We start from the raw sequence: 24,066 nt of genomic DNA on the forward strand, positions 1-24,066 counted from the left end.
TTCATCCCACTTACTCTCCACGTTTCCAAGCATCCAATTTATTAATTGCTTTAAATTATAGATCATTAAGGAAGGCCATTTGCATTTTTAACTTAAGAAAGTGGTTCTCATTCAACCACATTTTTTTTTAATTCTGGGTCTGCTCCATAACTTGGCCTTCTCTTGAGTACAGTTGTGTGCCAGGGGCTAAACTGTCACTAAACAAATGCAAAAGCCTTGAAATGTCTGCCCTGGTCCCATTATTCCAAACTTTTACACCCTCCTGCGAGGAATTAAGCAGCATGCCTTCCTGCTGATAAGTATGTATTTTCCTATTTAACATTTTGTGAAGTATTCACTACCCTAAAAGCAAACCCAAAGAAACTTTGAATAAAGTGGCTGCAAGGTTTATCATCATCTTAGTTCCACACTGGCATTAGAACACTTTGGCTACCATGATCCAGCACTGTAACAATACACACCTACAACAAAAAGGGTTGTCATTTCTTGCTACAGATTTGTCTCCTACTATGCAAGGAGTAAGCCAGCAGGTCTTGTGAAACCTCTGCAAATGAAAAGCTCTCTCTTTCTTCAGCAGTCATTTAATCTGCTTTGACAATACCAGAGTGATATGGTCTGTGTTTTAATGGCAGATAGGTTTCTAATCTTAAAAGTTGTCAGCAGGAAAACATAGACAACAGTTTCAACTCACAATGCAGAGTGGATATTCGGCAGCCCAGATTTGTACTCTTTGCCAAGTTCATAATTTTACTGAAACCAATTCAGAGCAGGAAAGCAATACCTGGGGTTCTGTGCAGCTTTCCTTATAAATAAGGGTTGGCCTTTTTCTTACTTTTGTTTTTTTAGCCAGTAACAAACCCAGGAAATTGAGATGACAACTAAATTCTAAGACCTCATAATATTCAAAAATATATCTGAAAAACTATGGAGTGGCTCAGCCCATCTCCACTCTATGACTTCTCCAAATCACAGAAAAAACTCTAACTCCACAGTCTATTAACTCTAGAACTTCTTTTATAGTTTATGTAGGGAGTTACTTTGTGATCACAATTGAACTACTGTATTTGAATGGAACAGGCTTCAAATGAGGGTTCTCCCCTCCAAGAATTTTCTGCTACACTTCTGAATTTGCTATTTTCTCAATCAATTTCCTACACATACTCTTTACAGGATGTAGCACAAACAAAAAAATTAATAGGTTAGGGTTTTTTTGGTGGTTTGCTGTCTTTCTTTTTTTTTTTAAACCTCAAAACAAGCTGCTGATAATTAAGTATACCTTTGGTGTCACTTTCATAAACCCAAATTCTGCTGCTCCAGATGCAGTAGTCTAAGCTCTAAACCTCACATTTCTAATTGCAATTACTGTTGCATACAATATATTCAATGTTATTAAGGCTTCTATTAGTGCAGTGGAAGCCTGATCATAACATTGATAGTATGCTTTATAGGTTACAAACACCAAAGCATCAGCTCACAATCTACTCGATTTGCCCTGAGAAGTGGTGAATGTAAGTCTTGCACAATGAGCTTTCAACTCCAAGAAATTCTTTAATCATCTTGATTTAAGAGGATTATGACATAGATCAGTTGTAATATAAATGGCATGCTGGTGAAATTCTCAGTGTATAAAAAAAATAAATTCAAAGTAAATACACAGCTCACCCAACTAAACTCAGTTGGAAGATTAGGTTAAGACTTAAATACACTGTGTGCATAATTCTTCAGATGTTAAGACCCAAGAAACAATCACTTTCAAACAGTCTAGCACTCAAGAGAAGATTCCATGCAACGCTAAATTGGCAGGGGAAAGGACAGTAAAGAATACAGGATACATTCACTACTATGAACATTTTCTTTTTATCTATTTCCATACACCCCAAAATATGCATGTGTAAACTCACTGTACAGTTTAATTGGTTTCAGATTAAAATTAATTAATCACTTATCAGTGACAGCCAAATGCCCAGATAAAATGCCAAAAGCCTTTTTCACTGTCCATCAGGAAAAAATAAAATTATAATAAAGATTAAATAAAATTCTTAAGATAGTGACAAATGCATCCCTTAATCCAAAGCCTTTGAGTTTGAAGGACTGTTTTGGAATAAAACTGCAAAGCCAATTTAGGAACTGCAACGAGCCTTCAGAATAGGCAGTGGAGCTGTAGTGATCAAAACAGTACTTGGGAGTCACCATTATCACTGTGCTCCTGGAGATGGCTTTTAGTTTTCCATGAAGAGTAAATCTCCATTTCAGAATAAAACTCCTCACTCTAAAATGAACCTGAAAATGTCATCATTCAAGGCAGCAAGGCAGCAATTATATACCTGCTTCATATATCCAATACTTCAGCACCTGGTCTAATCTAGATTTCTAATTTCACTGTCAGCTGAGAGAATAAACCAATCTGATGACCAGCTTTTAAGATATTTTCATCAGCAGCCCCACTAGTCATCTCACCCAGAGCAAGGAAGATTCTCTGCTGATAGGGAAACTTTCAGAGCACTAAAAGCACACACATTAGGAGAAGCTTGAACAGCCTCTATTCTGCCCTTTCAAGCTGGACTGGATGTTAATGCAGGTCTCCAGTGTATGGAGGTACTGAAAACAACAGGTGACGTAGTGCCCCCAGAAAAGAGAATGTACCCTCTGCCCACTCTTTGGATCCCAAGACACGGTTCCAGCAGCATAAGTTCCTTCCAAACCCAAAGGGAAGTATGACAGGTCCTCAGCAGACACATAAACAAAGCATACAGGCACAGGATAAGTACAAGTATTCACACAGCATGTCGTACTGCCAGAGGAAACCATGCCCACTTATTTGTATTCTGAAACCCAGAGGCCCAGTATCTTTAAACATTATTTCAATGCAAGGTGTTGGGGTTTTTTTGTTAAAAATGAAACAGCTCTTTGTTTTTTAACAAGATTTGTCCAGTTTGCCTGTTGGCTTTCTTTCCTTTTAACTAAATTAAAGATTCTTGTTCCACAGTTGTAGCACAGCATTCACATTAACTTGTAATGAATGCTTAAAGTGCAGAAAAAAACAACCCCAAAACCAATATTCTTTGCTCTGTTTAGTTCTCAACACACTTCCATAATTTTAATACTAAGCACACTACAGTTGTGCAGGCTATGCTTAAAGGCTGCATAGCAATAAAGAGAACAAATTATGAAATAAACTAAGCATCTGACATAGTAAATAAAGGAAAGAAAAATTGTCTTTATGGTATCAAAATGACAAGTAAAACAACAGTTGAAAGAATCCAAAGGACAGCAAAAAACCTTGGAGGGAAAAAAACATTAGAGCTGACACTAAAACTCACCAATTCAGCAGTCAGAAAAATCAAAAAATTAATAGTATCACCTGAGGATTGATATGGTGGTATTTGGGAAAACCCTGATGAAAATGCTGATGAGGGAGAATGAGTCTCCAACGAAATGACTGAACCTCTAGGTCCTCCTCTAAAAAGGAAGTGGTTCTAGAATGATACCCATAATTAAGACTGAGGCACTCAAAGGACCTCAAAGAGGTCAGAAAAAAAACCATGGTCAGAACTACTCCCTGGGACCCCTTGCAAATGGCAGACATACAGGAAAAATGTAGATGAAAACCAGGGGAGTCAGAGACTGAGCATTTGTTGAGAGTAAGTCTCTCAGAAGCAAGTAGAATATTGCTAGACAAAGTGAAGCTGGGGGCCAGGAGTCTTATTAAACCTAGGACCTGAGCCTATCAATCAACCTCATTCAGTAATCAGCAGGATTGCGTATTGGGCAGGGGGAACAGAGGTTATGGAAAGAGCAGGACCAGCTTCCATACCCATGTGGTCATCTCATGATATATTCACCACTGTTACAAGGCAAGGTATGGACACTTAGACACATCCCAATCTCTGCAGAAGTGGATCCTAGTATGTTAAGACCTCTATTAAAGAAGACCTGAAAACATTAAAAATATTTTCAGTAGGGTGACAAGACAAAATAGAGAAGACAAAGACAAGACAAAAAGGAGATGTAAAGCATAGTGAAGAGTTACAAGATCCCCAAGATATCCTTTTGTCACTATAGGACACAAAACAACACGACGTGAACATGCTGCTGTTCTCAAGGTAGAAGAGGGGAGTTTATTTTCTGATTCCAACATTTATAGATTTCCAAAGGTGACAGTGGATTGGAGGGTGAAAGTGTCACTCTCCAATGACACTGGACAAACCAACAGTCCATCAAATTTCTCCTCCTCCATAAAAGAATGCAAAACAGTAAGTTGTTTACAGAAAGTGTGTGAGAAAGTTTGCTACAAGAATGTAAACATCAGAAGGCTTAGAAAATCTTTAAAAATTAGGGTGACAACCTTTCCTCTTGGGCAAGACTCTTTCATGACACAGTAAACCATGCTAGGGAAATGGGCTGGGAAACCCTATCCTGGAGAACAAACTTGGGCCTTTGAGAGGGGCCCAAAACCTGAAGTGCAGAGACTTCTTGAGTGCCAGGTGAGGACTTTTAAACATACTCTGCCTGAGACAGAAGAAGGATCAAAACACCCCTGAAGCAAAATGAACTGCAGAGGACAGCAATAGCTTTAGGTATTCCGCATGCAGCTCTCAGGCAACAACCAGAGAACACTTAGTAAAAAGAGTGCAAGGGAGACACATGAAAAAAACAAAAGCTTTCACAGTAAAAACATACCTGCAACCATTTGAGGAGAGGAAAAAAAAAAAGAAAGAAAAAACCTCACAAAGTGCTGGGAGAACTTTAGGCTTTATCACCGGGTGCATTATGGCTTACCAATTTACTTACCAGTAGGACCTAGAAAACATCCTTTGAAAGATATGGTTGATAGAGGAGCTCAATTTTCAATAAACATTCCAATGGATGCTGAGAAATTAGACATACATTTTAAAAGAAATAGGACCCACACACCAGAATTTAATGAACAAATTAATGTATGTTATACTGCCAAAGTCTGTTTAGGTTTACCTGGGGAAAGACAATGGACCTCACATACCCTTGCAATCCCAGAGCATGAAGAAAATACTTTAGGACACAATAGCATTAAAGGAGAAGTTTGGCAATTGCCTGATGGGAATATTTCATCATTCAGGCCCACAAAAAGTTTTCTGAAAAGAATGAGAAAATTTATTCAGCATCGATTGGTTTTAAGCATGTACTGACAGGAATGAAAGTGGTATTTGGACTGTTAGCTGTCACTAAAGCAGGTATGTTAATGCCAAAGCTACCATTTCAGGGCTCTACAACTGCTTTTCCAGTCTTCCTGTTCCAGATTACATACAAACTGACAATGGATCATTCTTGACCAAGATGGAATAGCACTGGGACAGAAAGGAGAGTATCAAAGGAATTTTTCATATTATTATGAAATTATTAATCTTATTATCCCCAAGCAAATATGATGGTGGAACATGCTGATGGTTTGTTGAAAAGCTACTTTACACTTCATGCATCTGGATGGGATAAAAGGTTTCCCTCAGTTTTATATGAGATAGATAAATGACACGGACCATGGAATGATCCATACCATAAATACCATAATGGGCACTTCTGCAGTGCTGGCTTTCTGTCAAGGGCAGTCTTTGACAATGAGGATTGGCTGGACAAGGGATGCTCCCACAGCAGCAAGGCTCACAGCTCCTACAGCCTGCCTGGCCTGTGCTTCAGGTCACTTCATCTTGAGGTGTGACCGGAACAGAATGTACAAAAGACAACACTTTTGCCAGAAGTGACATTTTGGAGTCATTGTAGTACCTTTTTTTTTAACCATTTCCCTGAAAACTACCAAAGATCTGACTACAGTGGAGCTCCCACACTCCACTGAGTGAGTGAGTCAGACGTGAGTGAAAAGACTTTAATTTCTCAAGAGTCAGAACCATAGAATAATTAAGGCTGGAAAAGACCTTTAAGATCAAGTCTAACTGTCAACCCAGCACCACCACCAGCTAAACCTTGTTCTCAAGTACCATATCCTTACTTTTTTTGAATATTTCTGGGGATGGTGACTCCACCACTTCCCTATACAGCAAGTTCAATATTTTACAATCTTTCTGTGAAGAAATTTTTCCTAATATCCAGTCTATGCCTCCCATGGTGCAACTTGAGGCCATTTCCTTTTGTCCTGTTACTTCTTACCTGGGAGAAGAGATTGAACCACACCTGGCTACAACTGCCCATTCCCACTTTTACTAACACATCTTTATATATGGAGCTAAAATACAGGATCACAGAGCTTCTCCAAAAATACACTTGAGCTCCAACTAGACAATCTGCTGCCTTGAACAGCTTCTCCTAGTTACACAAGACTCACAAAGCACAGAAAAGCTGAAGTGAGAAGGAAACAGTCACTTCAATAAACTTAGAGGCTTTCCAACCAATTCTGTCAGCAGGTGGAGCAGCAACAGCATTACATACAGAGACATAAAAATTTCCCTATATATGGATGTTTGTGCCTAAATTTGCAAACTGCTGCCACTGCTGTCACAGAACAGAGAAGAGCAAATTCTGAAAGGGCCTCCAGCACTTCTGCTGTAGAATTAGTCACAGCAGCTACCAGCTAACTGGAGCTTCTGTCTGTGTTCCTTCCTCCCCCAGGCTCTAGTTTTGTTACACAGAGTCAGGCAGGTAGTCAGGGATTCTCAGGGACAGCAAGGGGTCCTTTGAGAACACCAGCTCCTTTTCTTCACCTTATTGCAGTGCAGAACAGTGGGAAAATGGTGAAAATATACATTTTTATTTTCCTTTACCAAAAGCATAATGATAGAACCATATGAGCTTAACTTCCAAGGTATACTAAACATCATACACAGCCGCTTGTGCTCTGTAAATGAAGCCAAGAATGTAGTAGGGATGCACAGGTGCATTTCCTAAGCAGAAAGAACTTTGGCAATTACAGTTTCCCAGAGTAAATAGACAATTTAATAACTATTCAAGCATGTTATTCTACTATTTCACTAGTATAACTGAAGACCAAAAGCCACTATGCTACAACAGTGTTTATCTCAGTACTAACCATTATCCTGAAGGACTCCTGTGGAAGCTTTTACTGTCTGTTTTCCTTTTGTAGAGTGGTTAGAAAAGTGTCGTCTGGAAACAGAATTCTCTGGATTCTGGCTTTTTTTGTCTTTCCTTTTGGGAAGCTGAGGTGAGGAACTGTTTTCTCCCCGGTCACTGGTAGATTTAGATTGCCAATCATTTCCCTGAAAAGAAGAGGATGTAATTATCAGTGATTATCAGCAAATTAAAAAGCTTCTTTTTAAAATTTCATTAAGGACTGGTATCAGGTGTGAAGAAGCATAATAATTTACAATTAGTACATTTCAGTGATATCTTAAATCATCCGGAAAAGTATAACTATCCTACTGTATAATCTGACCAATGAAATTTTCAACAGCTTCCAGGAGAAAAATCACATATTTATTATAAGAAAATAATGTTTCATTTAATGAAAAAGAATGGGTAGATGAATCTATGCATGCATACATATTATGTGCAGTTATCTCTCATCCATATGTGTGGATAACCACAAGATATAACACGCAAATATGACTTGTTAATAAATCACTGTTTGTGTAAATGAGACATGGGTATTATTCTAAGTGTCAAAAGAGGCTGGAGAAGAATGACAGCCTTCACAGGGCAGTAACACATTCAATGGAATGTAAACAGAAACTTGTATGTTTTATTGCTTACTTCTTTTTAGTGGCTCCAGAGACTCGTTTTGTTTTGTTTTCTTTTGTAAAGAATGAATGGACATGATCAACTACCACAATTATAATGACAGACTGTGAGTCTGATTCCCTGCTGTCTTGTACTTGTACAGCAAACTGCACTTTTGGAGAACTGGTAAAAACAGATACTTATATTCTTTTTTCGCACTGAAATTAAATCCACAGAGGACTCTTCTTGTAGCAATGTGGGGTTAGGCTCTTCTCCCAGTCAACAAGCAACAGAACAAGAAGAAAAGGCCTCAAGATACACTAGGGTGGTTCAGGTTGGACATAAGGAAAAATTCCTTCACTGAAGCAGTGATGCTTAATCAGGCTACCCAGAGAAGTGGTGGAGCCATCATTCCTGAAAGGGTTTAGGAAACAACTGGATGAGGCACTTGGTGCTATGGTTTACTTGACACAGTGGTGACAGATCAGAGATTGAATTCGATGACCTTGGGGGTCTTTTCCAACCTTAATGGTTCCCTGACTCATTTTGTACACATATAAATAGCTAAACGGGATGCAAAGCAGTGAAGGATCAAGCTCTGTATGTAGTGGTTACCTAGAAGAAAACATACCAGATTGCAAACTGGTGTAGGACCTTTTTCAGACTCAGTGTTCAGAAAACTTTGTGAAAGGTTCTGTGTTTTTCCTTTTAGGTATATAATTTGAATAAATAAATAAATATATAGACAAATAGTCAGGTTTAACCCAGCAGCTGATCTTTGCTATGGAAGCTTTTATCAAAAACAAAGCAGCCCTTATCACAACAATATTTTCTCAGATTTCTTCTGTCTAATTGACACTGCAAATAGCTACAGATTCATCAGGCTTTAATAAGCATGCCACCACATGGCTGTGAATTTTTTTCTCTTCAGATTTAATTAAAACCCAAAGGACAGGGACTTTCCATCTGCCAGAATTTAGCTGAATTAGAAATTTTATACTTACGCTGCCTTTAGACTTTCGAGATCCCACAATTGGAGGAAGTACCGAGGTTTTGGAACTGCAGGAATAAGCCATATATTAGAATTGTGTATCCTGTCACTGGCACAGCCACTATGTATCTATAATCAAGGCAGATAACACCAAGATGGCAACAGAGGTAATTGTTTTTTTCACTTTGTGTTTTCACTAAGCATCACTTGTTCTGTTTACTAGACTATGTTTAAATGCATAATCATTAACTTATTCAACAAGTGCATTCCCCCACAATGCATACTTTATACACCAAAACCTTGCAGAGCTGTATCGAGTGAATTACTATGTGAATTCTCCTTACAACTTCAATTTTTTTCCTTTTATTTCAATAAAATTATTCCAAATCCTCATGTTTTCCAAAGGTACAAAAAGCACACATTTCTCCTTACAGACACCCAGTTTAGGACTCTGTTATGTGATTGTTCTAGCCTACGAAAAATAGACCCAAACATAAAACAATCTTAAGGGAGTATATATTTCACATTACTAACCAAGAGTAGACCTAAACTGCAGTAGCTGCACCTAATCACATTCAGCTGTACACATTTGTATCCCAAGAAAAAAAATAGGATTACTTTGACTTGGATTAATTTTTCTCAGATGCTAATTTTGTGATACATGATCAAGGGAATGCTTATGAGATGAACTGGTCTTCTGAATTTCCATTTCTGCTTTTGTAACTTTTATCTCAGCTTTCTCAGAAGCCGACAGTGAAGTTTTGCACCCGTACTAACCCATGCATCATTCTTGGAATAGTAATTTTGTACTTTACTATTGACACACACAAGCACACAGGAGTGTATCACACATCTTTAGAACTTACCCCTGTGACCTTCTTGATGTAGATTTGGACAGCAGATCACCATACGGCAATTTCTTAAACTTTTCTCTACCCACTGCAACATAAATTTGCCCATTCTCCAAGTCTGACCCATTCTGAACAAGTTTTCCATCTACAGTGTAGAGTCTGAAAAGATATGAAAATGCTAATTATAATAAACCTTAGCATTCAGTTAGGTGCATTAAGAGCACTGAAAGCTATGTTAATCTAAACTCACTAAATATATGTTGAATTTCCAGATATCAAACCCAACTGAGTACAGCAGACACCACACAATGATCAGAAACTACATTTTTAAAAATCTCAACCAACCAACCAACCAACCAACCAACCAACCAACCAAAAAAACCAAATCCAAACATAACCCAGAACAAACAAACCACCAAGAAAAACTAGAAAAATAACTACTTAAATTACAGTTTATATAAAACCAACGAAGTATGAAGTGCTATAATAGATTACATACTCCCCTAATTTCTAGAAAGAAATAAATTACTTTCTATTTCTAAGGTCTTCAACATCTTTTCCCTGTTACTGTGGAAGGAATATATTCCATGAGTTCCTGACCCCTCTCCTACCAAGTTCCACCTTCTATCTGTGTTCAGAAAACTATGCAGTAACCTGGCAAGAACACGGTATTCATGACTGAAAGCCCTATCACAGACCATGCCAATAACATTGCATTTATATTGTTGCATTGTGTAGATTAGAAGGTTGGATGGGAACAATAGGAAATACAATACTACATTAAAACAAGAAGCCATTTATCTTGAGCACATACCAATAATGACTATGTCTGTTACACCAGGTGGATTTTTACCATAATGACTTCTTTTTGAGAAGAAAGGAATGCATCAGGGACTGGTGGATAGAATTTACTTCCTTGTCAAGTTCGTGATTTTAGTTTGGCATGATCAAAACAGTGAGTAAGGAGGAACATTCAATAATAAATTAGCTCTTTCCTACACAGCATGGTTTGAAATTCAACAATATTTATATTTCATTTAAAAGTCAACAATAACAACTTTCATTAAAGTCTTAAATGCAGGAATGTTGAATGGCTATCTTAACTGCCTTTCTAGAAACCTTCTACAGGAGCTATACTATGTATGAATTTATAGTCATAAATTTAAACACACTGCAAGGAGATGTAACATTATATACACAACCATACTATGAACATTTGGGGAAGAATATGAGGAGGCTACGTTGAATACACCCTTGACTTATAATGTGCAAAAAATTCTCAGTTTAATATAGAAAGAGCTTTTAAAATTGATACATGTGGTGGCATAACCTTGAATAATCACAGAAGAAAATCATGCACTTTACTGAATGAGGAATCACAGAATATCTGAGGTTGAACAAGATGTCTGGGGACCACCTAGACCAATCATACCTTGAGAGCAAGAACAACTAGGGTAGGTTGTTCAGGATTGTCTCTAAGTATGTTTTAAACACCTTCAAGGATGGAGACTCCAGTGCCTCTCTGGGCAACATGTTCCCATATATCATGACCATTACTGCAAATTTCTTTTTTCTTCTGTTCAAATAAAATTTCCTTCTTTCATTTCATGCCCATTGCTGCCTCTTGTCCTATCATTGTGCACCACTGAGAAGAGCCTGGCTTTGTCTTCTTCACTCATTCCCACCAGGTATGTACACACATTTAAAAAATCCCCCTGAGCCTTCTCTTCCTCAGGCTGCAGAGTCCCAGCTCTCCTCACACTACAAGTATCTTCAAGCCCTTCCTCTCTATGGCGCTTTGCTGCACTTGTTCCTGCATGTCCATGTCTTTCTTGTATCGCCCTCGTGAAAGTACCCTAATTTTATGTGTGTCTCCTGCCACATGGGAACACGTTTCTAAGTGCAAAGACTAAACATTTTTAAAGGTGAAATTGCAGCTATTTTAAATCTAGATCACATTGCTGCTTCTTTGAGAAGAGGTATGCTTAACTCTGGAGCACCTCATTTGTATTACTCATATTTATTTCATAGTGCAAACATTCCACAGGCATGCCAGCAATTCAAAGAGCAATTTATGTTTCACTACCACAGAGTCAACACCAGTTACACACAAACAATGAAAATAAAACAAGCTATCAGAAAATCAGCAGGAAGCCTATTTCTGAATTAATCTTACTGTGTTCTGCTAGATTGCATTTCACTTTGGGAACTCGGGGGGAAAAACCAGCAAATCAGTGTACCACAGCTTAAGAATTGTTTATATATTTGTATGGGGCTGCAGATACAGGGGGCTACATACAAAATAACTGGGGTATTTTTGTTCCTGATATTTCATTTTGCTTGTGCTTTAATGTTATATTTAAAGTGCAGAAGTTGCTTATTTAATATAACTCAAAAAAATGTTACAGATTACCTGGCAATCTTTAATTGTATTTTTCACTCTGAAAATAGTAATCACAATAGCAAAATCTAACATAATCAGTCTCTGAAGATGAAAGTGAAATCAAAACCGCATTTTTTTAAAATGGATCTTCAAACAAATAACTAACTAAATGGACTTAACAAGCACAAGTTTTGTGACGCAAATTTCTGAAGCTACTTTTTTACAATTTCTGAATTTTAAAGCCATAATTTTCACCCACCCACTTTGCCACAACCATTCACAGACCAGCTGGGTTCTCTGGTTTGTATTATATAACAAAAATGTCCTTGTGGTCACTTCTTCTGAGGATGACCGAAGTTTGCCTTGTGAAATATCAGAAGATCTAGACTTCCACTTTCCTTCCTGAATCCAAGCTAAAAAGTGACAGCCAAAGGAAAGCAAGCATACAGGCTGAGCAAGGGAGAGACAGCAAAGACACAATTTCTGGGATAATATCCCCAAATTCCCAGCTGCTGATGCAGCCAGTACCTGCCCATCAGGTTGCTGCACCCCATCCCCATCAACAACCTGGCAAGCAGAAAAGCTGCTTTCCCATTATCTCCGCTCTCATATTTCATGTTTGCATCTCTATTCTGATCAGGGTGATCAATAATTTCTTTTTTAAAAAGCCCCATGTGATACTGTGAGACTTGGTAGCTTTTTAAGTCTTTTAATAACATGGAAAAGAAAAAGCTGCCTTGTACATAATGCAGGTTCTTGTAAACCCACTTAGGCTTCTTTAATGAGAAATTACATCTTCTCAGAGTCAGTGGTCTTATCAAATCTCCCCCAATGCTATCATAGTTTCAATAAACCCCAGCAAGTAATGTGTAACTTACTAGAGAAATATGATCACTTGGATTGGATTTAATATGTATTTCTAATATTTTTAAGAAAGAAAATGAAAACTGAGTTAATAGAAAAACAGCAAGGGGAAAACATTAAATAATTAAAAATGTCATGTACATTATCTTATTTTTGAAGGATTAAAGATGAGCACTGAAGGGAACATCTCAAAAGGAATCTTAGTTATATATTGAATGCTTTAATGTATAACATTCAGTTTCACCAGAGTGACACCAAGTAATGAGAATAAAATTAGAAAGATTTTTAAATTGCTAAACAACCTGAGAGCAGAAAGAATTGGTATCTTGTAAATGTCTTTTCTCGCTTTGTTCACTTCTGAATTACACTAGCGGAGAAACAGACCCTGAAAGCTTCAACACATGCAGGTTTTACCTTACTGCAAGTGAAAGTCATAAGCAGCCAGCTAACAGGAGCAAAGAAATGTGGGGCTGAGAGAAAAACCTTTATGAGAGCTAATATTCAACAGCATTACCTTAATCTTCTCTCACCCTTATCAAACTGGAAAGCAAGCAGAAGAACTAAAAGACCACCTTATCTTCATTGCTTTGAGAAAGATTTTGCAAGCTTAGCCTCAGACATTGCATAGACTGTGAAGAATGATTTTCCACAAAAGGTCCTTTCCCACCTGATGAAGTGATTTCTGTAATGTGCTCTGCATGGGGCAACACTGGAATGTTGGTAATTTGCTTGCACACCTTGAGAGCCCACTTACACTGCAGTGGACATCTCATCTATCATTTTGCTCTAAAACTTCTAACAACTACCAAATGCCATTTTAGGTAACTTATTTTACATTGTAGAAGCCTTGAGGGACTGAAACCTATCTATCCAAGAGGTTACCTCCTATTCCTCAAATACCTCAACAACTCAGACCAGCTGAGATACTGGAACTGGCAAACCCCAATAACAACTTTGGCCTTGGCTTTTATTAATTGGCTGAGGGCTGAATTTGAAGCACATCCTAGTCTTTCCCCAGGTATATAAACCCCAAAGAATCTATAATATTCTCCTTGAAATTGTTTGCCCCAATGAATTTAAAGAACTATCAAAATTAAAAAGTAACACACATCACATGTATCTCACATTCCAAACATCTTCACCAACTTTACCATGCTCATTTCTTTCATTATGACATGTAACTTATTTGTTAGTACTAAATGTATTGCATTATTATTGTATTATTACAGGCCGGCTAATTAAATAATTAATAAATATTAATTTTAAAATAACAGTTTAAGCAAATTGCAGTTATTCTTTTTTTAAATAGCGGTAGAAATGAAATGTGAAGGTTACTTAGAGTCAACATATTTCCACTTTGTGGCCTTTTGATATGTTTTAATTTTCTTACCATGAAACTTTCCATAAAATAGGAATGATCCGTTATATCTACCTATGGAGCTTTAGAAACATATCTAGGCATATAAAATGTATCATGCAAATATTCAGCTTCCTTATACCTGTGAACAGCTCCACTTCTGAGGGTAACTTTTCCTGTCACCATTTCAAGAATATGATCCCAGTGATTCAGTGTTTTCCTGGGAATGAGGAGGCGCACTGCAGGGCTAATAAGGTCTCCATTAGCAAGCAGGCTGAAATAAAGCAAAGTAAAATAACTTGGAGGAGCATTTTAAGCAAAGCGCACCTGAAGTGAACACAATACCACCACCACCCCTAAAATGGCAACCCACTAAGTGAAAATTCTACTTACAAAATAGTGTAGGGCTCCTGGAGTGCCTTTCGAAACCGTGCTGACACGGTGATCCTACTGTGAGTAACTGGCTTGACCTGCAAGAACAAAAGAAGAATTAGAAGTTACACAGTCCTCATAGTCAGAAAAAGTTTACCCTGACCACCACCAGCAACTGGGACAGCAGGTCTTTAAAGCATGCATTTTATTCCATGCCAGCTTCACCTTCTACACAGCACACATAATTACTGCTGCAGGTTTATGTGTGTGATGAATAACAACCACAGCGCAGCATACCACAGTGCAACATGGCACAACACGAGGTTTGCACTGAGGAGACAGAATTGCATGGACATCTTTGGCTGTTCTACAGACCCAAAGAAAAATGCCCAAATGCTGTTCATGCTATCTTAGTCTTTATTGCTTATAACCACAGTGCAGGCAATTTAACTATCTTCTCTTTTTAACAATAAATGACGTTGCTAGATCCCTCTGCTATTGTAATAACTACTTTCAGTCTTGTACAGGCCTTTGTACAAATCCATCAGTAATTTATAAAGGTTCCTGAATACTTTGCTCATTTCAGAGCAATGACTCAAAAGTGAGGTGAACTGGAAATTTTTAGCCTTCAGAATAATACATAGGGTACTTAATTCCCAGAATTATTCCCTCTACTCTTTTGAATGGACACTGCACTGAGATCAACATTAATGCTGTTATTCTGAACAGAAAGTTTAAAAAAAAAGATAAACACAAACTCCAAAATCATTAGGAATATTTCTTTTTAATTTTTCATCATTAGCAAATCAAAATAAGGTGTTAAACCCAAACAAACAAACAAATATTCAAAAGTTACAGTACCTGCATTTACAAGTCCACTACATTTCTAAAAAAATACCATAGAAGCTTAAAGGATTAAATAGCTGGTGTGCAGAGAGACATGCTTTCAAATAGATATACAAAGTTTATTTAAACTGGCAATTTTCCAGTCACCGTGTAAAGCAGTCTAATGACATGGTATGTTGCAGTTTTATCACACTCTGTGCTAACTTAACCAGTCTTTCTCATTTAATTTGTAGGAAATGGTCTGAACTTCAGTGCTTTCAGTCTTTGCTTGGATTTTCACACAAACTCATTTAGTAATGACTAGAATATTTTCCATTTGTTTCTTGGGCATACATTGAAAAGAAAGGTGCTTAATCTAGTAGATAGTCCCAGTGGGTGAAAAATTATTATTAAAATAATCAAATCTGACTTCCCATATGGGTCAAAGCATATCACACAGTAAATTCTGCACCAAGCACATAAATTCTGGAGGTGAGATAGCAAACTTAGGAGAAAAGGAACCAACAAAACAAAAGCAACAATGGCACTCCTTAGTGTACAATCATTTCAAGTAAAATATAACAGGAAAATCTGTTTAACAAAATCCATTTTCAATGTTTGCTGAAAAAGAAACATATTTATTCTGAATTCAACTCACTTCAACTTTTTGAGTTTTTCAAATGCCCTTGTGAGCTGTGTAGCCCTCTCAAACATTTGTGTTTTGAGAGACTCAGAGGACATAAAGCCCACAGTGGTTATGGATAGAGAAAGACAGAATCAGGCTTTGCACAGCTCCATAGACTAAAAGGACTAAAGAGAAGCAATCAGCCCCAGAAGGGCATGGTGATTTGAAGGTCAGTGCAAAGGGATATTTTGGCCAGAGACATCTATAAAAGGAGAGACAGCAAGGAAGATGTTACTACTGCATTGTGCCAGCATTGCTTGCAGACCAGACTAGGCAGCAGACTCCTGGCATGGCTGGGAACCTTCCTTTAATGCAAACAATTCACAAGCCATTTGCATTTACTCCTTAAGATCTGTTTTGTATATGCATGTTTGTTTTGGCCTCATACAAAGAGAAATTTTGTACAAGACTGTACATAAACTATGCATTAATGCCTAAGGTAATTGTAGTTCACAGTCTTGCTGTCAATTCCAGTGTGATCTGAATCAGGTGAAAGATTCACAACTACTACTAAAGGCTTGGAAAGAGGGTAAGAGGTTGTTGTCTTACAGCTCACTAGGGGAGGCAAAGACATTTTTTGAGAACTGCCAAATAACTTAGGAGCTCAGCCATTCTTGCAGAAACATTTGAAGCATATTCTTCAGAGCATAACTGGTCATTTATGTCAACAAAATTTGAAATGAAAATTTAATGGAAAAAAAAGAAAATAAACTTTAAACTGCAACATCTGAAAACATTTCTATTGCTGCTGTCAGCCATTAAAGAGTTATTTTTTCAGTGTAAGCAGTCTAATAAAGAGCTTCAGAATACGGGGGGGAAAAAGTAACTGTCTAAAGGTTATGCTACTGGAGGCTAAGACAATACTGATTTACTTCCATAGCATCAGGTCTTAATGTTTAGGCTCCAAACACAAAATGGGAGTTACTGAACCTTGTATGCCCTTACACCTTTCTTTGTAGCTGGTAGGTTGCCAGGATAATCCCCTATAAAATGTCTAATACATAAATAGTAAAATTAAAAATCACTTTTTCTAAAATTTGATTTCACATCCATTCCTGATGCTCACTTATGTTGCTCAAGCTCTCCCAGAGTCTCTCCAAAGAGTCCATCAAATTAAATTCTCAGATGCAGTCTGCAACATTCAGGTTCCAATGCTTCACACTTCACTGGAACAGTTGTGAATCTTTCACCTTAGCATTCACTAAGCATAAAGAAGCCCTTTAGGATAGCCTTAGTGTGTCTTATTACTTGGTTGCTCCTGCAGGCTTATGAAACCATTAATTTTGGTGTAGGCTCCTCAGAAGACCATCAAATGACTGTGTGTAGCCCAGTCACCAGATCCTGGAGAAAACAATAATCCGACAGATGTTAAGAGCCCATTTATTATTTGAAGGATTGTATTTCTGCCCTTAACAGATACGGAAGCATCAACTTGGAAGTTTGTCTTTTGGGTTGCTCTCTGAAGATCATTAGTATTTCTGGCAGCCTTCTGCCCCTTACAAGTTTAGGCTTGTTATTAAACAAGCAAACTGCACGGGATTATAACATGGGACCAGCTTGGGCCATGACTAAATATTTGTCTGTTCTACCTAAGCATGTCCTAAACTGGAACAAAATATAAACTTGCATTGTTTATCTAAGTCTGTTTAAATCAATGTATTAAAAAATATGTATTTAAAAATTGAGATAATATGTTAGTGCAATAATACATTTGATAAAGTGAAACTACAAAAATCAGTGCAAGGAAGCAAACTCTGAAGGCATGTTCTATAAAGATCACACTACACTGTGATTAAAAAAGAAAAAAAAAGGTAAGAAAAAAACCACCACTTCCATACTATACGTGTTTCTTTTCATTAATCTGACTGTTCTGTTTTTTAGAGTTTAGAATAACTTCTGCCTGATCAATGTCAAACTATTTATGGTCATGAAAAGCAAGGCACCTAACTTCAAAATACAAGAGCATACATAAACAAAAGACCAAGTGCTCAGCCACAGTAAATCAATTTATTTCTTTTGAGGTATATGGAGTTCCATGAAACCATCCCAGTGGAAGACCTGGTTCAGGGGTTAATCAAAGAATACATAGTTCTGCTCCCATTATGTTTGTAGGAGGCACCACATTGTTGCAGTGTCTGGAATATCCTGACCCCTCTGGCACTGTAGAGTTACATATTAACAACCAAGTGGTCTTGGGTGAAAGTTTGTGCTTACATTAAGAGACTGGCATCACTAGCCCCCTAACCCCTTTATTTTCTTTTCATTTCACCAGCCACATTCTCTGATGATGTACATCAGCACTTTGCCATTTACGTCAGCAACTGCAAGCAGATTTACATAAAACATGGTCTGACCCCATTATGATTTTATCTTTAAATTTTGTACATTTTCAGTTTGTTTGAAAAGACCCATTTGAGGGCAGCTTCCATTTCCTACTGACAAGCATTGCCAACAATTCATAATTTGTGATGAGATACTTATCTGAGGTATTACACGACAACACACAGAAGCAGCACAAAGTGTCCAAGGGAGGAAGGAGGAACTCAGAGAAAACTTCATGTAAGCTGGAAGCAATCAATCCAATGACAATTTGCAAGGCAACAGGAGTTACACAGTTGGAAATACACCATGGGATCACAGATACTCAAAACCACTATAATTTTTTTTTTTTCTGTTCTTTAACTGAAAGGTATTTCACACAGAGCCTCTTACAGCAGAATGGATTTCCTTTACTTAAGAGAGGGGTTATCATCTGTGAAATTACTTTGCAAAGCACCTTGCAAATTCTGGGAAAAACAAAACAGCTAAACTCAGCACAGGTTAGGTTCTGGGAATGGGAATCACTCTGCAGTGTTTGAGAACTCTGTAAACACTTAAATCTCAGAACACTTTTTACAGAGTCTCTTGGGAGTCCAGCTTTCATCTTCGGTCATAACACACTGAGGTTGAACTTGTGATTAGCTCTGAGTGTCTCCTAACAGCCTTTTGTAAATACAAACACACAGCACATCAGTATCCAAGTGAAGAAAGGTAATAAAATCCATGCCCACACAGCTGTTTGTTTTAAACAACATCCTAAATATTTTTCACTTACATGCTAAACATAGCTATATTCTAAATATTTTCAAAATTTAACAAACACAAATACAACACTTAAGAAACACATACAACACATTGCTCAATCTAGTTTAGGTACTTACATCTTCCAGTATTGACTGTTGGAAAAAAACCCAAAAACAAAGTTAAATGATGAGCAGCAAAACCATTACCTGAGGCATAGTGTCATATTTTTGTAGGAAAACCATTTTGAATTAGTCTGTGCATATCCACATGTATAGTTGAATATCATATGTGTGTATGCATAAATATATACACACTTTAATACAATTTTAATTTTAAAAATTCTGTTAAATTTGTGTTCAGCTGACTACTTGAAAACAAATTACAACAGTAAGTTTTCTAAAGCCATTACAGCACAGGAAGGATCTGTTTCTTAGAAACATTACTTTTTTTTTTTAATAGGTGTTTTTATACACAATGACAAAAGACGCAGAGTCAAACTCATTAAATAACTAAAAACATGTCACTCCGTTTTAGAACACAATGAATGGGTTTGCTTATGGCATCTTTCTAACTCAAAGCAGTGTTACATTGGGAAAAGAATATCACACATATGGCATTAAATGGAAATCATCATTGACAATGACTATTCATGTAAGGACTCTGAGCAAGGCACACATTGGTTTGAAGTAGACAGATAAAAATTAATGGTTTTCACTTATTTCTTTAGACACATGCTAACCAGTAAAAGATAATAAACATAATATCTAATATGGACATGTATCAAAATTAAGTTTATTTGTTTTGGTTGATGTGAATCTATTTGCTGGTCCCCATGCGTAGAGTTTTTGTTTCTATGAATGCTGCACTATACTTCTCAACACTTATTTTAAAAATATCGACTGGAAAGTGGGACAGACTCTGAAAACTACCCAATCTCTTCTTGGCTACTTGGGAGTTGCAAAAGGCACACAACACTTCACAGAGTCAACACTTGTATATAAGAAAAATATACAGTTAATGAATTAGCATTTTGACTGGTCTCTGAACAGGCCAGTCTACATATTCAGTTTCTAAAATGCACTTGAGGATAGGTTCAAATAGAAATGTGCCATTCTCATATTTTCCTTTCAGTGGTCATTAAATAATTAGACATATGCTAAATACAGGGATCTGGCAGCACTTTCACAGTGCTGCCATGAATACACACACAAGTTACTCATAGCTAAGAAATGGTATCATTAACTGATTTATTTCCTTACCAGAAATGTCCCCCCATCAAAGGGGGCAATTAAACAGCTGCATGATTTACAGGATAACATGTATTGCAAAGCCACACCGGACAGCAAAAAAGCAAGAGTCAAAAAATGTAACGTGTCTGAACAGATGCTCTGTGCTGCTTTGATTTGTGCAGGCTTAAAAGTTGGCCTTTCTCAGTGCTACCAATGTAGTCCTGGATGCTGTGAACATCTCACTCATTACTCACGTCACTTTATAACTAACCTTTCGAAGCTTTAAATATTTCAACACAATGTTACATTCCAAATTTATCAGCTCATGCAATGAGCCATGGCCTTGCCAATTTGTTACAATGAGCTGTTTGTTAATCAATGTGCCCAGGAAAATTGAGAACAAATATTTACATTTCCCTGGGGTAGAACTGGGGTCAAAAGAACCAAAACCCCATTGATACACACCACCACCACCCTGTGATGTGAAAGAAAGGAATGTTCAAGGTTCAGTGATCAAAACCAAACTAGAACAATAAGTTTTCTAAAGCTATTACAACACAGGAAACATGTTATCTATTTCATAGAAACATGACTTTTTTATAATGGACATTTTTTACACATTGACTAAAGTTGCACAGCCAAACTCACTGAGGTGTCTGCCTAGTCAAAACCATTTCAGCTATCCTATGCAGTAACTAACCTGGATAATCCACATTTCCCTGGCTACTTTGTTAGTGGATAGTGCTCTGGATGTACAGATCAGTCTTGAGCCAGAGACTACAAACCTTTCTACTGGTGTGGATACAAAGCAACACTCAAACTGCTATTAACTGAGCAATAGGCCACAAGACCACAGCTGCACACAAACTTCTCAGCATACAGAAAACATGGATGAGTTGTGTGAAAAACGCCAATCACTTGTTTTTGAAATTTTAAAAGTTTAATAGTAATAAAATGGTTATAAAAATGGTAATATAATTAGAATAATAAAATTTGAACATTTGAGATTAGGACAATGTGAGACAATAAAAACAAAGAGATACGGACATCCGGGTACCTTCTTCTGGGCAACACAAGCCCAAAAAAGGACCCTTGTTAACAGAGGATTAACCCCTAAAAACAATCACCTGTTGCATATTCATACATCTCGTGCATGATGTATAAATTCCATTCAAACACAGAATTCTGTCTGATCACTGTCAAGTTCTTCCTCTTAATCCTCATGCCGTCTTCCAGTCAGAGCGAGATGGGAAGCAGTTTTCTGCTGATAAGGGAGCAATAAATTGCCTTTCTCTGAAAGATTTAGGTGTCCTGTGGCTTCTTTGTGGTGCGAGTCCTTTCTTAAACAATTATCTTGCATAGCATAGTTTCTATTTTAACATTATGTTATAACCTAAAACTATATTTAATACACTACTTAAGAAAATTAATATAGCATAACTTTCTAGCATAATACAATATTCATTTTAATATTTGTGAAAAGCCAATCATAAAATACACATTTTTCACAGCTGGAAATGAGCTATTCCACAGCAGACAGTCATGTAGTGACTAAGGGAGCCTTCCAGACTGCAAAGCTCCTACAAAATTCCCAGAATGTTTAAAGCCAACCTGTTCACCTCCAAGGTAAATTGCCCTCCTTTTCAGCCACAGTAAGTGAAATGGAGTTTATATTCTCTGTACATCTCACCTCAACTATTTAAGCACTGGAAAGAAATTTTTTCAGTCTGGATCTGCCATGACTTTGGGACATGGGACTAACAGCCAAATACTCAGCTGGGATAAGTCAAACAATGGCATGGCCTCATTGGCCCAGACACCCAGTCTATGCAATGATCCAACATAGATCACATCTGTGTTCTCTCTGGATCCCAAGAATAGCTCCCATTTCTTCTCTGAGTTGCATGATGCTGTACCCACACTGCTTACAACGCACAATGATCGCATCAATAACCGAGTTTATTCAACCAAAAGAGATCCTGATATTAATTTCTGACACTCACATCATAGTGACAATTCTGGCTGGTCTTGCCTCACATTTTGTGTATTTTCTCCAAATTCCTTAGACTAATTAAACCAAAAGAAAGTCTGGCCTTTATGGCTCATCAGAAGGACCTGAATCTAGGAACAGTCAAACAGCTGAAGTACAAAACACAATGCCCAAAGAATCTTTGTTTTTGCTTTAATCAAAGGTAAAAGTTTTAATGTTTCAAGTAAGTCAATTTAATATACAGAAACAAATAATTAATGACACTAACACATGACTCATTAAAAGCTTCAGTACTGGCACCTCTTCACTCTCTCCTGGCCTCCTCACAGGCCAGGAAGAACAGCTACTCAACTGAACAAGGCAGGTCTTAATCAAGGAAGAGAAGAACTTCCCAGTTTCATCTCAAACTCAATATAGACCATGGCATTCTCCAGCAGCATGAACCAAAGTCTTTCTGCTGCTCAAAAATTCAATAAATCCATTTGTAAGCAAGCTGCTAGTCAAAATACTAGAAACTGCACAGTTCAGGTAATACAGAAGTATATAAAGGCAAGTTTTATGCATCCATAGTTCAAATAAGGAAAAAAAGGGCACAGCTTATCCTCTAACTGGATGTCTGGGCAGTTCTTCTCTAATTCCTCCTGGCATTAGGCTGTGAACACTCAGGAAGGGTATTTGTTTTGTATGCCTTGTGCTAATTATGTTACCAGGATACTAAATACCAAACAATGGCATATCACATTTAACTACTGAAGATGTTGCTCAGGAAATTAAAGATATATATTACATTTTTTTAAACTTCACATTTTAATAGTCTTATTCCTTAAAATACACTTACATCAGAATTACTAATTAATTTAACACAAGAAAATAAAAAAATTCTTGTCCAGTCTGTGATGCCAGCAGAAAAAATCAAATGTGTAAGATATGGAGTAGCAAGAGGGTTTACAGAATTCACAGAATCACTAGGTTGGAAGAGACCTTCAAGATCACCAAGTCCAACTCATGCCCTAACACCTCAACTAAACCATGGCACCAAGTGCCACATCCAGTCTTTTTTTAAACACATCCAGGGATGGTGACTCCACCACCTCCCTGGGCAGACCATTCCTGAACTTTATCACTCTTTCTGTAAAAATCTTTTTCCTAGTATCCAACCTATAAGCTATAGTTTTGCATTCTGGCAAAGGAATATGAAGTGGACCTTTATACACGACTTGTTACCAGCCAAACACTATTTTGTGTTTAGCAATTTTGGGTAGCACAAATAATGTTTGAGGTTTTTTAATCCTTAGGAAAGAATCTGGAAAGAATATCTTATGTAGTTACATTGTTTTGACAACAAAAAGCTGTAATTTGCACAGCCTGGGATAATTTCTAGTATTTATTCAGTCCCTTTTACAAAACTATCTTCTGTACAGACAAAATATCCATAAACCATTTCTAACTGACAGTTAGATGTTAAAGTGAATCAAGAGCCCAATAATTGAAAAATGACAATATTTTTCCTATGATTAAACATGCATGTTGTCAAACATGATAAACAGTAGTCTTGAAATAAAAATAATTATAACTACTGTGATTTTTCATGAGAAGGTACATGGAAAAGAATGACTCACGTCAAGTTAGATACAAGGTATATCCAGCATGAATACACCAAAATAATTTGTGAAACCAAGACAACATCATAGACTTCCAAAATGTAATTTTTACAGGTGAGTGCAATCATACTACTGCTGAGAGATGAGTGGTGACTGTGTCAAGCAACAAAGGATGAGGAAAAACAATTGCTAT

At 37.2% G+C, this 24,066-nt stretch overlaps 1 protein-coding gene across 2 annotated transcripts in view; it reads right to left on the reverse strand.

Annotated features, from left to right (window-relative positions):
* DCDC2 (doublecortin domain containing 2) overlaps positions 1–24,066 on the reverse strand; it is a 55,026-nt gene that overhangs the window by 21,445 nt on the left and 9,515 nt on the right. The window contains exons 3-8 of one of the 2 annotated variants that reach the window (XM_039712202.1): positions 19,191–19,205; positions 14,502–14,578; positions 14,251–14,382; positions 9,520–9,663; positions 8,667–8,721; positions 7,016–7,202 (exon numbers count right to left, since the gene is read on the reverse strand). In XM_039712202.1, coding sequence (XP_039568136.1) covers positions 7,016–7,202; positions 8,667–8,721; positions 9,520–9,663; positions 14,251–14,382; positions 14,502–14,578; positions 19,191–19,205 — 610 coding nt within the window. The remainder of the gene's footprint in view (positions 1–7,015; positions 7,203–8,666; positions 8,722–9,519; positions 9,664–14,250; positions 14,383–14,501; positions 14,579–19,190; positions 19,206–24,066) is intronic. The other variant, XM_039712203.1, reaches the window with a different exon arrangement.

Source organism: Passer montanus, unplaced genomic scaffold (genome assembly GCF_014805655.1).
Source record: "Passer montanus isolate IOZ18808 unplaced genomic scaffold, ASM1480565v1 scaffold26, whole genome shotgun sequence".
NCBI lineage: Eukaryota > Metazoa > Chordata > Aves > Passeriformes > Passeridae > Passer > Passer montanus.